The sequence below is a fragment of the Folsomia candida genome, unplaced genomic scaffold (assembly GCF_002217175.1).
Source record: "Folsomia candida strain VU population unplaced genomic scaffold, ASM221717v1 Fcan01_Sc001, whole genome shotgun sequence".
In the NCBI taxonomy this organism is placed as follows: domain Eukaryota; kingdom Metazoa; phylum Arthropoda; class Collembola; order Entomobryomorpha; family Isotomidae; genus Folsomia; species Folsomia candida.
The window spans coordinates 7,304,382-7,319,492 of record NW_019091193.1 but is presented as its reverse complement, the minus strand read 5'-3'; the positions used below and the strand labels follow the sequence as shown (position 1 = coordinate 7,319,492).

Below are 15,111 nucleotides of genomic sequence, written 5' to 3'. Positions count from 1 at the left end.
TTTTCAAAATATGTACTTATTGCACTTGATATTCTTTATTTCAATGTAAAAGGTTGGCATTCACTTTCTTATTTCATAACTTATTTTAAGCCGTTTTTACACTATATGTAATGCTGAATATGCAAATACAGATAGTTCCATGCAAATTGTTCAGAAACAACATCAGCGTTTTACACAACGTTTAAATTGTTGGGAAAGATCTATTGTTCCAATCATCACACATTTAACCATGACATTTTTTCGAGAGAAAAAGCATGACCACATTGCGTAAACAAACAACTTAATTGTATTTAATTCGCATACCGTTCACATGTGTATTTAAATGTGTTCATAAATCAAATTAAATTAAATTAAATGCCACGAGAAAAAATTGGGGTCAAATAAGTACATACGAGGAAAGACTTTTGACGCATGTCAATTGTAACTAAACCAATAAAAACAGTGTGATTTCTCTATTGCTGACAAATAAGTAGTTTATTTATGATTTCTCCGTCATTAATAAACTTTATAGTAGAAAGTTTCCACTTTGTTCGCTCACGACCTTCAGAAGCAGCAGCAGTTGTGCAATTTACCTACGCATCAATAACTTTGAGATAAATCTGTTCCAAAATGATCAACTTACAGTATTTTGATTTGAAATTGTTCAAATTGTGTATCATTTGTTTAACTTTTCCATGCAGTTTTACAAATACCTTAACGGTACCTTAATTTATTTTAAGAATAAAAATTGTATGCACAGTTATGTAAAGTACATAAGATTTAATCTTACAGGATGTGGCTGCCCCTTTGCCATTTTCTCTCTCCATGTTATACTTATCTCGCCTTGCCGACAGGGAGTCGCAAATATATGCCAAACTAAAGGATATTTCATCGTCGCCCGTCACGACAAACCAGACAACTCCACTGTTGGAAGAGTACTTATCAGATTATGAACAAAGCACTGGAATTCGTAAAAAATGGAAAGTGGAAGAACATCCACTCCTTGTCTACAGAATGATCTGGCGATTTGTCCATCATGTTCCCAAACTGCGGAAACAATTTTCCGAATACTTTCCTCTTCCTCAAGTCGGACTGGAGGATCCAGCATCAAATTTATTACCATTATCTTACGCCCTCCAATCCATAATCTCAATTCAAAATGATTTTCGCCTCCCACCTTCCGACGTAATAATATAAAATGAAGTATGAAACACAGCCTAAAACACTTTAAAGTCTACGAATATTGATTATTTTTCAGCTAATGGTTGGAAAATTTCGTCATATTGAGACTGGGATAGGACTCACAGTAGCCCAGGTAACCCAGCTAGTTAACATTTCCTCCCAGTTGGACTACTTTGTCGAAGCCTGGGACTGGCTTGATTTGCTAGATTCGCTGCCATCCAAGGATGAAAAAGGTATTGAAAAGCTACGACACGAGCTCGTCAACAGGCATGATTTGCTTCACAACGCGAAGTGGTATGTATGACAAAAGGCAACTATTTCGCCCAAAAATGCAGTAAATATTTAGAGCAAAATACCTCGTTAGTACACAGGACGATCCGCACATCTTTCAAAATCCGCTCCGGAAAGGAATTTCACCTTGGAGGAAGGATGTCGAAATGGAAGCCTGGCTTACCACCGGCCAAGGGAGTGGCGTCCTGAAAGAGTATTTCTACCAGACTTACGCCCTTTGTAGTAACCGCGCGCGATCAAAGAATTCAAAGCGACCTCTAACTTGCTGGTTGGACACTAAGAAACACCCCTATTTCATTTTGGTACCCTTGAAAACAGAGCTACTGCATCAAGATCCAGACTATTTTTACTTCCACGATGTCGCACGGGATGAGGTTTTGGACTCCATTTGGAACGCGGCGTTGCCCGGAATACAAAAAGATGCCACACTCCCACGGGAAAAAGCCAGAATCAGATCAATGAATCTCGATTGTATGGGAATATTATTCGTAAATTTATTTTTATGTGTATTTAACTTAACGGAGTGACGTTGCAGGGATAAATGAGGCCAGCATGGAGCAGTATAACAAACTTTACTCGAAATTTGAGTTTATCACGGGACTGAATATGAAAGACGATGCTGCTGACGTTTTGCGGGTTTCGCAATATTTGACGCTTGGAGACGCAGGAGTACACCATGATGCGTAATTTCATAAAATTCGTAAATTTCAAAAATTTTAAATCAATTAATTTTAAAGGTACAAAATTTCTGTCGCAAACGAAAACAAGAAGCGTATCTTTGGCGATCGATTAGCAACTATTATCTTATATGTACGTCGACACAAAATCAACTTGTTTCAGGTTGAAGCATTATGTAGAACTTTTGTTAACAACTGTTTCAGATGAACGACGTTATTCTGGGTGGTGAGACCGTCTTTCCCGTACTCGATTTAGTAGTTAAACCTGTGAAAGGGTCTCTCCTTTTCTGGTAAGTATGTACATATGTAATTTTTAGGAAAATACAAACAGAATTTCTCAAATCAGGCCAACTAACTGGGTCAATAAATTTTATGATTTTTCAGGTACAATTATGGCAGAGAAGGAAATACAGATTGGAAGTCATGGCACGGTGTATGTCCCCCCATTTTGGGGAGAAAACGGATTGCTACAACCTTTATTGGTAAATTGGACAATATGTTTCAGTACAAATGCGTTTAATAAAGTGCATGGTCGTGCCTTACATCTCCATACTTTTATCAAAAATTATTTAACTTCTTTTAGTGTTTCAAATCAATATTTTCTAACTTGGCAAAATAAGAATTCATGTACATGGATCTTGTTTCTAGTATACGGAATTGAAATCATAATCAATCCTACAATTGTATAAACCAAATGTCATCTTTACTTTCCCCGTCCAAAGTATCCAAATGGAGCGTTCGTCCCCCAAAGAAATAAATCCTATTCAATTTTTCGACATAAGCCGCCGCCGAGTTGTAAAACATGGTTCGTCCTCCGCCCGGAAAGTTCTCCACCGGTAACATTTCGATCGACTCCGTCCCGAGATTCATCCTCATGATGGCGTCATTTTGCTCGAAACCTCCAATCGCATAGGCAAACTCGAACCTCGAATCCCACGTGGTGGCTGGGGTTGAGTTCATGTCGGGAAAGTCGATTTCTCCCATGAGCACGGCTTGACCGGAGGGGATGTCATACTTAATGATGACATGTGGCGGACCCGTCTCCATCTGACTGGACCCAATCACATACGCCGTTTGATTCCCATTCCAGAAGACGCCCGTTCTCATAAGAACCACTGGAAGACGAACACCTACATTTAGTTGGACTCCATCCAAGTCAAATTGCACCATCGCGGTAGGAGAACGTCCCACGATGTAGGAGATTGTGTCGTTATATTGAAATCCCACCGCGTCGAAGAGGCTGTTCGAAAAGGAGCCCAACTCCACAACTTGACCAGTAGCGGGCGAAAAATGGTAAATTTTCTGGGAGGGCAGGCTGTCATCGTCAAATCCACCAAAATAATAGTAGTTTCCAAACCTGTCACGGGTCACGGTGCCAGACGAAATCTCAATCGGAAAAGTTCCTGCTGGTTGAATTCGAATTGAATCAGTGGAAATCCTGTACTCTAGAATGTCCCGAGAACGGTAGAGTGGGGCCGTGCGAAATCCGCCGAAAATATAAATTGTGTCGTCCCCATCGTACGAAACAGTGGTTTTCTCCATGCGAGTGGGGAGCTTGACTTGAGAGAGTTGCGCAACGAGGGGAGATTGGCCATTGCAGAAATTGACTGCAAGAGTGCAGAGGAAAATGTATACTAATTTAAGTTGCATGATTGCTGTTGGTTTTGTGTAGAAGACAAACGTATTTATTTTATGTCGCGAAAAGGATTGCTGTCAGATGTGATCACACGTTTGTGGACATCAGTATTTAACGGCGAGACTCTTGATGCAAAGTGTGCTTTGATGGTGACATTGTTTTACAACAGCATAGATAATTGTGATTGATTGATTGCTTTATGCTGGATAATGCAATGCACCCATCAACTGAACTTATGAACCCAAGTCGTGCTATCGGAATAACCCACCAAGTTATTTTTGTACCGAATCAATGTAATACGTACATATGTACATATTTATGGCAGTTATACACGTCATACATATATGTAGTGATGTAGTGCTTAACATTAATTAGTACTTATCACACGTTGTTCGTTCTTTGTAACCCGATCCGATAATTTATTTTGCAAAATGTCATGTCATAGATTGTTTGAAATAAGTTTTAATTGAAATAGAGAAAGTATAAGTTATGCAGATTATATCAGATATTCTGCGTGTCAAAATTTTAGCTCAGTCTTGTGATTACTGAGCAGTATCACTGAGAAGACGCCCGGTCCCTGGAAAGCTGTACGTAGACGGGGTCAATCTTGTGGGTCCAGCGTCTCGATAGTCTTCGACATAAATCCCCTCAGACATTTGTGCCACCCTTGGATTGCGGAAAAGGGATTGGCTAAATCGAACACGGTTAAATGTAAATGACTACATCCATCCATAATGATACACAAGTAAAATTTATATGATTACAAGAACCGTGGGGTTTCAAATAGTGGTCTCCCAGTAATCCTGGCCCATTTCGTGGTGGAGAAATAGTACGCGTGACCAGCAAGAATTCCAATGACTTGGGCTTCCCATCTATCAAACCAAATACGTACTCACTTATTTATATAAATAGATAATTAGCTATAAATTTCCTTACTCGTCGTAAATGATGAGATCTACGACGGCGAGGACAAGCGGAAATATTTTAGCCTTGAACTCGGTCCCAAACCAAAACCGGATAATCACATTCGGGTTTAATTGACACCAAATGTAAACGACAGAATTTATCATCGGGTCCAGCAGAATCTACAAAGTTAGCATTGGAAGTTCCATATGAGGTTAATAAATTCTTCATTCATTACATTTATCTAAATTCATTCTTACTGGGTAATAAAATACAAGTCCAAGAGTGACACACACAATCCAATTTACCAGCAAGAGAAACGCATATGTTCCTCGTCTCGTGGCATAGTGTTCTGCAAAAATAAAATGTATTAAGATTCTAGTAGCTGACTTGTTAGCTTTTTGCATTACCTTCTTCCAATTTTTTTGAGTAAGTAACCAACAGATAGAGCTTCATCAGCCAGAGGAAACCCACCGGAAAAAATATTGCAGCTGTCACCGGTCTCCATAACTAGGTAGAAAGATTTTTTAAAGTTAAAACATTAAGGAAATTACTATTTGAAACCATAATTTCTGATTTCGTTCTCCCATAAATAACATATGTATTGGTATAATAATTCTCTCTTGACAGATTCTTTACACTATCATATTGACAAAAAATACATGCTTTTAAATGCTGAAACGTAATCAATTAATTAAATGAACTTATTAATTAATAATGAAAAAATTGCCTGAAATCCATAAACAATGCGGTCCCAGGCTAAAATAACTCGATCCCCCCCATGCCTCGTAACACCATAGTCAATTTGGAGATGAAATAAAAGTGAATGAAGGTGAGGCCTCTCGCGGAGACAGGCCATAAGTAGTAGCTCCTCTCATATCATCATCATCAAATCCATCATCATCATCACTTGTTTACAATATAAAAGTCTCGCAAATAATTGCAAATTATATTTTGAAATACTGAAAAAAGTGTATCTGGCCATCGCAGCAGTACACAGTAAGTACATAGGTAATTTTTTATATTTTTTTCATATTGAATTGATTCATTGCGTACATTTATTTGAATATTTATTATTTGATGGTGTGCATTTGTAAGTGGAAGGAAAGTCGAGGTTGTCCATTGAGTACGGTGCGATTTTACGTTTTTAAAATTTCGTTTAAAACAGTTTTCAATGAGTAAAAACTATAGTCTTTTCTGTACACCGTAATGGATGGATGGCCTCGCAAGCGAGCTAGGATACGGCCGGTCTTACGGAGCAGGGACCGAATTCAGTGCTAGGTTACCATGGTTACCAAGGTGCATATTGACTTTAAGCCCAGCTAAGACTAATTTTACCTACGTTTCAACTGGAATTTAATTTCATGAAGCCATTTCTATTATTTTACGCTACAAATTCATTGGCACCGAAAGTAAGCATTATCACCCATTTTGGAAAAATAAGATCGAATTGTAATTAAAATTCCGAAGTCTTTTTAGACCAAAGTAGGATACAATCTCTAATTTTACGCGAATGTAGTTGAATAAACAAATAAGTTTCATAAATCTTAAACGTCTAAATCATAGGTCCAACGTGAACAATGGCCTGTGTACAGAATGAAATACGTGGGAATTAGAGAGTATAAGAGGTCAGGTAAACGTGCGGTGTACGAGAAAAGGCTGATAGATAGTGATTCAAGACGGGCTGCATTAGGAATGATGATATCCATCAAGTCAGTCATTGCTATTAGCAAAGCTCTTCTGATCAGAGAGTTTAATCCTTTCAAATTCGTGCTGACGTATCGGTTTTGCCAAGATCCTTTAGAACTTTTTTTTAATACCGCGAGGGGAAGATTAGGTAATAACAACAATCCAACTGTGGTCGAGTTTAGGAACATTATGAAATCCATCTGGCACCAAAATCTCCTCAAGTCCACCAACACGGGTAACTGCATTGCGCAGATTGACGAAGGTGAAGTTCCTGGTGGTATGTTGCCTCTCAAACGTGTTCGGAAATTGAAGGTGCTCGATATGGATGACATTGATGCGTTGGACATTATAGATCTTAGCGCCCTCTCTGATCCACATTATTCAGATTTTTATAGGAATTGTCTAGCTTATATTAGCGGGAATGTGGTCAGAGTAGTTGGGACGAAGTTGAAGTGTGAGATTTGTGCCAATCACTTCTTAACACAGACGATGATCTTCTTCCTTCTCACTTTGCTAAGCTAATTGATGCTAAGGATCGCGGAGGCTTATTCACCCCTGGTCATTCCGTTTTCCGTATAGTTGAGCTGACTGATGCATGTTATCGGCAAATTTGCAAAACTTCTGGTGGTTTAATGAAGGTATCTAATCTAGACCGTAGGATTTCTATGATGGTTACTGCACGATGCTTAGAAACCACAATTTTCCCACATCTGACGCATCACGTAGTTGATTTTGATCCATTAACTGAAACTAGTCATTTGTCTGATCTCATTTCTCGAATTTCGATGCATTTTTTGAAAATTCGCTTATTTGATCATGGAAATAGGTTTCAAAAGATGCGAGAAATTTCAACTTCTGTACGGCACAAATTTGGCAAATTAACAATATTTACCGAAGCGCATTAGAATAGGTTTAGAATTATCTTACAGATGCTCCTTATAATTTTTAAGAATATATTTTAAGTATTTACAACTATTTGGAATTATTTAAATGTATTTTAAGTTGTATTTAGCATTATTTGGGATTACCTAGTTTAATTGAAGTTGTCTTTAGAATTATGTTAGAGTTACAATAGTTAAAAATTGTGTAAACATTATATTAGAATAATTTACTGATTATTTTTAAATTGTTCTACGTGACTGATTCACGTTAAGATGCCTTAAGAGACTTGTATCTCACTAAAAATTGTTAATCAATAAATAAATGTTTCATTGTTGGACTGTGGATTCTGATTATATAACTTCACTATTTGCACATAAAAAATATTAAACAGAATGCATAATGTTTTATTCTCACAGGTCACCATGCCTTTGCATCCCGGCGATTTTGAAATTGCGGAGGCAATTTTTCGATTGTTCGATCATAAACTGATCGATTACGTCGTGCGTCAAAATTACAAATTACATGTAAATCATAATGCATAATAGATTGTTATTAATGAAATTTTTGTGTACAGGTCCTGACGGAGCGGGAATAGCGAGTTGCCCTCCAGGCAATTCCATTGCACCTCCGAGAGATGGCGAGGGTTTGGTGCTACGCATCTATTTGCCACTCCATGCGTTATAACGCAACTTCAGCTTTTAAAAGCTTGTGTACTAATCGTTTGTACATGAGATTAGCGAAGTTGCAAAAATTTCTGCGTATTTATTTAATTAATGTTAATTTTTTTTAAGAAATATTATTAAATAAGTTCCAAAATTAATCAAGTTAATTATATGATGATTTTATTGCAACTCGTACTGAATTTGTCGTAAGCTGGTCTTAACTAAGTGATTTTCAACTCGTTTACTGAATTCAGCCCCGAATACAGGCCAAATCCGACATGTTGCTCTGGCAACAAAGTACTGAAGCCGATTTATCCCTTCCTTTAGATCCATGATCCCCCCGTACCACACCGAATCTGACCAGTAAAGGCAACACGGTAGCTGCAATAAACCAATGCCTCGTTAAAAACGGGAGACGAAGTAGCCAATTCTTTATGTCTTGCATTATTATTATCTGCAAGGGGTCAAGTTTAACGACTCAAAGTTGAAATATTTTAAACTTTTGACTATGTAGTTGGAAGTGCGACAGGATATTTCACTTCTTCAATTTCTTGATTGCACCAGAACGATTAATGTTAACGCTTTGTAAGAAATTGAGCCTCGCGCTTGACAAAGATAAATGAGAAAGGACTCGTGAGGAACAGGGGTGTACCGCTCTTTGATACCTTCTGTATGGCATCCTAAATCACAGAATGAATGATTTATGGTCGACATTCTTTTTACATGGAGAGCAGCTGCATTTTAAATAATTTGAATGGACAAATAGTAACGAATCCACATTTCTTCTGTGCATACTTTCTTGAAACTTTAAGTACGAGTACTTACGTTACTGTTTCCTGCCTAGCCAAAAAATGTATGAAATTTTTGAGCAGATCTGATAAATGAAAAATTTCATTCAAACCTTTATCTATCATTATTTATCTCGTACTGCAAAGGTTACTTGCAAGTAAAGATTAGTGTAATCTGATTTACCCGATCACTGGCGTATGTAGAGCAAATCTTATATGAACCCGATCACTAGGGCGTTTAATAGCAGAGTCCTCAAAAGTAGGGTTAGAAATCTGAAATTCTTGCAAGATATGCTAAACATATCTGACCACGTCTCCCCAAAATTTCATAAGTTTTCATTGGAAAATAAATTTCCTACACCACTTAAAATTGAGGAAATCGGGAAACGAGTTTTTGTAAGTCCAAAAATTTGAGTGACAAAGACTCGAAGTAGACTTGACTGCATTTCAACGGAGAAGGGGGTGGGCGTGAAAAAATTGAGACATACATAAAAAAGTATGCAGAATCCGAAAATGTCAACCTAAACTACGCACCATGAGAAAAAACCACCATATAGGCCCTTCGAAAGTTAATAACGATTGAATCATTTTTTGAAAATTATTCATCCACGTACGTGCCTGATGCCGCCATGAAGTCAAAGATTAATACAAACTATTTGTATCATATTAAAGCCCATAAATTGCGGGTCAAAGCGTATTCAAAGAAATCTCCAGCAAAGCATACGGAACGTCAAAAAAAATGGTAAACGCAAGACCTACCAAGCCGTGCAACAAAATGTCACCAAAATAATTGGTCACTAACGACGAGTCCTACGTCCTTAAAAACGTGACAGAAACTTCGGGAAGGGAATTTTTTCATGGGAAATATATCTCTCAACTGAAAACCGAACAGAAATTAAAATGTTTTTCGAAATTTCTCAAAAATCTCAGGTTTGGCTGGCGTTCGGTCAATTTGGACATGTTTCGGACCCCTCAGTTCATATGGGCTATGAGGACGCACAGGTTTGTTTTCGGAAATGTGTGATAGACCGTCTGATTCCTTTCATCAAGGTGTATCATAAAATACAAAATGCAATTTTTTGGACCCACCTTGGGCTACTCCACAATTCAATAACTATCAAGGAAAAAATCGAGAAAAAAATCATTTTGATGCTGGAAAATTAAAATCCCACATACATCCATTATCTTCGTTCAATTAAAAAAATTTGGGCTATATGTGAGAAGACATACTCCCAGCTTTGTGAAACAGTCGATACTTAAAGAAAATCTTGGTTACGGAGGGAGAAAATTAACAATGAAGTTGCAAAGTCTTCCGGAAAAGAATTAATGGCGGGCGCGATGAAAAAGACTAAATACGAAGTCAGTAATTGATTAAGGTCTGCTTTCTTCGCGGATACCTAATGTCAGTAATGTTTATAATAACCACCAAAAATTTGAGATTTTAAAAATCATTTTTGACCATTTTGAGGATAAATTTCCAAGTGATCGGGTTCATATAAGATTTGCTCTATTTAAGTAAATATGTAATGTACTTTAATGTACATGAATGGTAGATAAAACCTCAAAATATAAATGCAATATAACCGTAAAAATCACAAAAATATGATCACAAAAATTACTATTTTTTTAATTTTTGGCTTGTGTGTGCAGTACACTGTTTTGATCAATAAAACAAACGTCCTCTAAAGCTCATAATGATAAACCCACTCCATTTACAAATTTTCGGGTTTTAGAGCCGAAATTTGCAATTTTCTGAAAATATCCTCACAAGGAATCATTGTGGAAACTTTTATTGATTTTCTCATAATTTGGTGCGAAAATTTGCAAATTTTGCAAAAAGTCATAAAATGAAATATGATCGAGAATATGTCCCAAAACCTGAACATATGACAAACATGAGAAATTCTGCTTTTATCTACGTGACCTACACGTGCTCCACCGTGTACGATTTTCTTGAAACTTCCAGGGAATACTCGACAAGTGTCCCTCAACAAGTTTGAGTAATCGGAACACGCCCGAAGTCACATAAAATTGTCAAATGGAAAAAGTGAAAGCTGACTTTAAGGTGGTGAAAAATTGAATTTTGGCCAATTTTGAAGGGGTCTGCCGACGGGAATCTTCTGGAAACTTTCATGGAATACGCAACAAGTGTCCCTGAACATGTTTGAGTAATCAGACCACGCCCGCAGTCACATTTGAGATCGTCAAAATTCATTGAAAAAGTGAAAGCTGACTTTGAGGTGACGAAAAATTTAGTTTGTCCGTTTTTGAAGGGGTATTTTGAACACAATTTTGTTGAAACTTCCCTGAAGGGGTGTGCCGAGCTGAATTTTCTTGAAGCTTTTAGAAAGTACTCGTCAAGTATCCCTGAACATGTGTAATCAGAACACGCAAGCACACCCATTTGAAATTATTAAAATTTATTGAAAAAGTGAAAGCTGAATTTAGGTGCTTAAAAACTTGAATTTGTCCGTTTCTGAGAGATTCTCCCGAGCACAATATTCTTGAAACTTTCAAGGCACACTGGCCAAGTACCCTTGAACATGATTCAGTAATCAGAACACGCCAACACGCATATTCGAAATTATTAAAATTAATTGAAAAAGTGAAAGCTGAGTTTGAGGTGGTGAAAAAATTGAATTTGTACATTTCTGAAGGGGTGTGTCGAGCTGAATTTTCTTGAAGCTTTTAGAAAGTACTCGTCAAGTATCCCTGAACATGTTTGCGTATCCAGAACACGCAAGCACACCCATTTGAAATTATTAAAATGTATTGAAATAGTGAAAGCTGACTTTTAGGTGGATAAAAACTTGAATTTGTCAATTTTTGAAGGGGTGTGCCGGGTTCAATTTTCTTAAAACTCTTAGAAAGTACGAAACAACTGTCGCTGAACATGTTTGCGTAACCAGAACACGCCTGCACTCCCATTTGAAATTATTAAAATTAATTGAAAAAGAGAAAGCTGAGTTTGAGGTGGTGAAAAAATTGAGTTTGGCCATTTTTAAAGGGGTGTGCCGAGCTGAATTTTCTTGAAGCTTTTAGAAAGTAGTCGTCAAGTATACCTGAACATGTTTGCGTAACCAGAACACGCAAGCACACCCATTTGAAATTATTAAAATTCATTGAAAAAGTGAACGCTGACTTTGAGGTGGTGAAAAAATTGAATTTGACCATTGTTGATGGGGTTTGCCGAGTTCAATTTTCTTGAAGCTTTTAGACAGTTCTCGTAAAGTATCCCTGAACATGTTTGCGTAACGAGAACACGCAAGCACACCCATTTGAAATGATTAAAATTCATTGAAAAAGTGAAAGCTGAGTTTGAGGTGGTGAAAAAATTGAATTTGCCAATTTTTGAAGGGGTGTGCCGAGCTGAATTTTCTTGAAGCTTGTAGAAAGTACTCGTCAAGTATCCCTGAACATGTTTGCGTAACCAGAACACGCAAGCACACCCATTTGAAATTATTAAAATTCACTGAAAAAGTGTAAGCTGAGTTTGAGGTGGTGAAAAAATTGAATTTGACCATTTTTGAAGGGGTGTGCCGTGTACAATGTTTTTGAAACTCTCAGAGAGTACTAGCCAAGTATGCCTGAACATGATTTAGTAATCCGAACACGCCCACTCTCATATTTGAAATTATTAAAATTAATTGAAAAAGTGAAAGCTGAGTTTAAGGTGGTGAAAAAATTGAATTTGTACATTTTTGAAGGGGTGTGCCGTGTACAATGTTTTTGAAACTTTCAGGAAGTACTCGCCAAGTATCCCTGAACATGATTGAGTAATCGGAACGCGCCCGCATTCCCATTTGAAATTGGAAAAATTCATTGAAAAAGAGAAAGCTGAGAGTACATTTAAATATATACATTTTAACATGCTCAAGGTGTGCAAATTGGATGGGATGAATGATTGTGCAGATTGAATGGGAGCAGATCATCTTGACCATAAATAAAACTTCAAAACTGGTTTGTTTGGCAAATGGCAATCTCTACCGTTGGTATCTAAATCCATGCAATAAATGCAAAAGTGAAAGTGAGTACATAGGCGTGCAGATTTTATTTAGCTTTTGCGTCCGACCCCCCTCATACCAGTGGCTCAATGGTCTAGGGGTATGATTCCTGCTTTGGGTGCAGGAGGTCCCGGGTTCAAATCCCGGTTGAGCCCAAAATTTTTGCACTCTTTATCTTGAACTTTTTGATAATCCGAAGCTTTTGCCCACTTCAGAAATCCTCAAAACGATCAAATTATCAACTTTTAGTACACTAAATGCTTCTATTCAGAGTGTATGGACATTTTTGTGTGTATTCGTCAATATACCACACCCACCGGTCAACCACTTGACAGATCTTACCAATTTTCGAAGACTAAGATAAGATTTATGTCATATGTAGTTACATAGTTATATCTGTTACATTTACTTGGTTGGGATAGGTTAGTTCAGCTGGACAAAGGCAGTCAATTTGTCAAACTCTCACTTTCACTTTTAAACAAACGACTAAAACCTTTTCTATTACGCATTAGTGCGTATATTTGTGTAGTCCTTATCAAATAAACCTTACCCAGAATGTATGTACATACACATAATTGCAATTAATAAAAGTTACAAATCAAATTAATAAACCAAATCAAATTAATAAAGTTGCAATTGATAAAATGCAACTCGTTATACTGATGTTATGATGTTACATCGTAAATTGTTCGTTTGATATTTGTAGTTGATACAATGTAACCTGTTATATTGTTAAATCATGCCGAGACTTAACTTGTGATTCTATGGGCCATAAGCCTTGCAAGAATTCTTCATTGAATAATTATAATAAATTATTATAATTATTACATTATATGTACATACACATTTTTGATGCAGGGATTCATTTCCTTTTCTTAAATTTAACATCTTTCTAATTTGTCACGTGTTAAAAGTCCAGTATAAAAAGGCGTCAAAAACTTGAATACGACCATTTCTACGAGAGCACTTTCCTTTGTATTTATTTATGTATGTGTGTATTTATTTATTTCTGAACTTTTTCAGGCAAAAGCCTATAAGGTTGCATTACAATTTATAATTAATTAATTATAGAAAAAAGAGGAGTCCGGTATTGAATAATTTGAGAATATTGAAACAATAATAATGTATGTATGTATGTATGATTTATTCCACCACTCTTTTAGGCCTCGGGCCCATAGAACACAACAAGTACATCATTCAGTATAACGGGTTACATATCAAAAAAATTAATTTTCCAAAACAACAAATATTACCAATTTCGATCAACGAGTATAACTACCCAATTTTACAATTTGAATTAGGACAAGTTAATAGCAAGATGATTATCCAGATTCGCCAGCTTTATGCTGGGGAATCGAGAAAGGCTCCGACACAATAATCGCATGTAAGTGCATTGAGATGTATGCAATATTTCCAACTGGTGACCTGCGCAGCTGGATGTCTACCCCCATGGGTAGGAATCCTTATCACATAATACATACATACAAGATGATTATCATTACGGTTTACATAACAGTTTTATACAGTTCCAAAATCTTATATGTCAAAACCTTAAAAGGTAATATCTAACAACGTAACCGGAGACGTGCGCTTTGAAATACCAAAAGTGCATTTCATACACTCAGCAAAGTGGTGGTGTGAGGTTGCTCATAATGTCAGTGCAAATCCGTTTGCGAAATACATAACCAAGTACAGTAAGTATACTTACTCACAGTACAGTTGTGAGCATCATCCCAATACAGGCTAAATACATACAACGCTTAATGGTTAATACGAGAGCAGTTTGGTCGTTTGTAATTGTTGTATGATGGGAAAATTGCAGAGGGTGTCAGGTTTCACATGTCAGACATGGTGAAGTCAGAATCCCAATACAGTAACACAATGATAATGCTCTTTCCTTAGGGTCCACCAACAAAATGTTAACCTGTTAAATCGGAGAGTTAATTTCTTCATAAATCGGATGTTCTTATAATCCGACAATCTTTTTTAACTAATTCTTTGGACTTTTACGAGTCTATTGAATAGCCTAAAATCATAAATTAGCAAGTACATTTGTTAAGATCTTCTACAAGTTCTATACATTAAATTCTGTTTTGTGTAATTTATCTGTGCAAGATTTCATCATTTTAATTGCACATACATATTTCAATCCACCAGTGGACATATAATAATTTATTTTAAGGCTATTTATAATACGTATAGCTTGTTGATTAGAAATCAATACTTGACTAAATTAAGTTACACCAGATAACTATTTACTACACATTCGTCATTTTGAACATTTTCTACTTGTCATTAATTTTCCAGGAATCCGTACTTATGGAGAAATGCATGCATTTGCATTCCTAGACAAACAACCATAAATTCGGTGTAAATACATACGTCAATAATTAAACATCTTAATAAAGAATCCATACA

The 15,111-nt window shown here is 36.6% G+C and overlaps 2 protein-coding genes and 1 non-coding gene across 3 annotated transcripts; 2 read left to right on the top strand and 1 right to left on the bottom strand.

The window, feature by feature from the left end:
* Positions 1-804: 804 nt before the first annotated feature.
* Positions 805-2,668, top strand: LOC110863274 (prolyl 4-hydroxylase subunit alpha-1). Its single transcript, XM_035854691.1, has 7 exons — positions 805-1,164; positions 1,238-1,455; positions 1,526-1,923; positions 1,988-2,135; positions 2,190-2,262; positions 2,334-2,419; positions 2,514-2,668. The coding sequence occupies exons 1-7, from the start codon at positions 805-807 to the stop codon at positions 2,647-2,649; spliced, it is 1,419 nt and encodes a 472-aa protein (XP_035710584.1). The 3' UTR covers positions 2,650-2,668.
* Positions 2,669-4,212: 1,544 nt separating this feature from the next.
* LOC110863265 (derlin-1) lies at positions 4,213-5,201 on the bottom strand. Its single transcript, XM_022112527.2, has 5 exons — positions 5,079-5,201; positions 4,929-5,020; positions 4,702-4,850; positions 4,530-4,637; positions 4,213-4,455 (listed from the first exon to the last, which is right to left on the bottom strand). Exons 1-5 carry the CDS (start codon positions 5,122-5,124, stop codon positions 4,308-4,310), a joined length of 543 nt encoding a protein of 180 aa, XP_021968219.2. The 5' UTR covers positions 5,125-5,201; the 3' UTR covers positions 4,213-4,307.
* Positions 5,202-12,776: 7,575 nt separating this feature from the next.
* Positions 12,777-12,848, top strand: Trnap-ugg. The gene has a single exon. It is a non-coding gene; the product is annotated as a tRNA-Pro (tRNA).
* The last annotated feature ends 2,263 nt before the right edge of the window (positions 12,849-15,111 follow it).

Excerpts from the sequence above, each read along its gene's own strand:
- LOC110863265 (XM_022112527.2), bottom strand. The coding sequence starts at position 5,124 with ATGAAGCTCTATCTGTTGGTTACTTACTCAAAAAAATTGGAAGAAG. Across the intron at positions 4,638-4,701 it reads GATCTCATCATTTACGACGA|ATGGGAAGCCCAAGTCATTG; the intron begins GTAAGGAAATTT and ends TTGGTTTGATAG. Across the intron at positions 4,456-4,529 it reads TTTGAAACCCCACGGTTCTT|CCAATCCCTTTTCCGCAATC; the intron begins GTAATCATATAA and ends TGTTCGATTTAG.
- LOC110863274 (XM_035854691.1), top strand. The coding sequence starts at position 805 with ATGTTATACTTATCTCGCCTTGCCGACAGGGAGTCGCAAATATATGCC. Across the intron at positions 1,456-1,525 it reads TTGCTTCACAACGCGAAGTG|TACACAGGACGATCCGCACA; the intron begins GTATGTATGACA and ends ATACCTCGTTAG. Across the intron at positions 2,420-2,513 it reads AAAGGGTCTCTCCTTTTCTG|GTACAATTATGGCAGAGAAG; the intron begins GTAAGTATGTAC and ends ATGATTTTTCAG.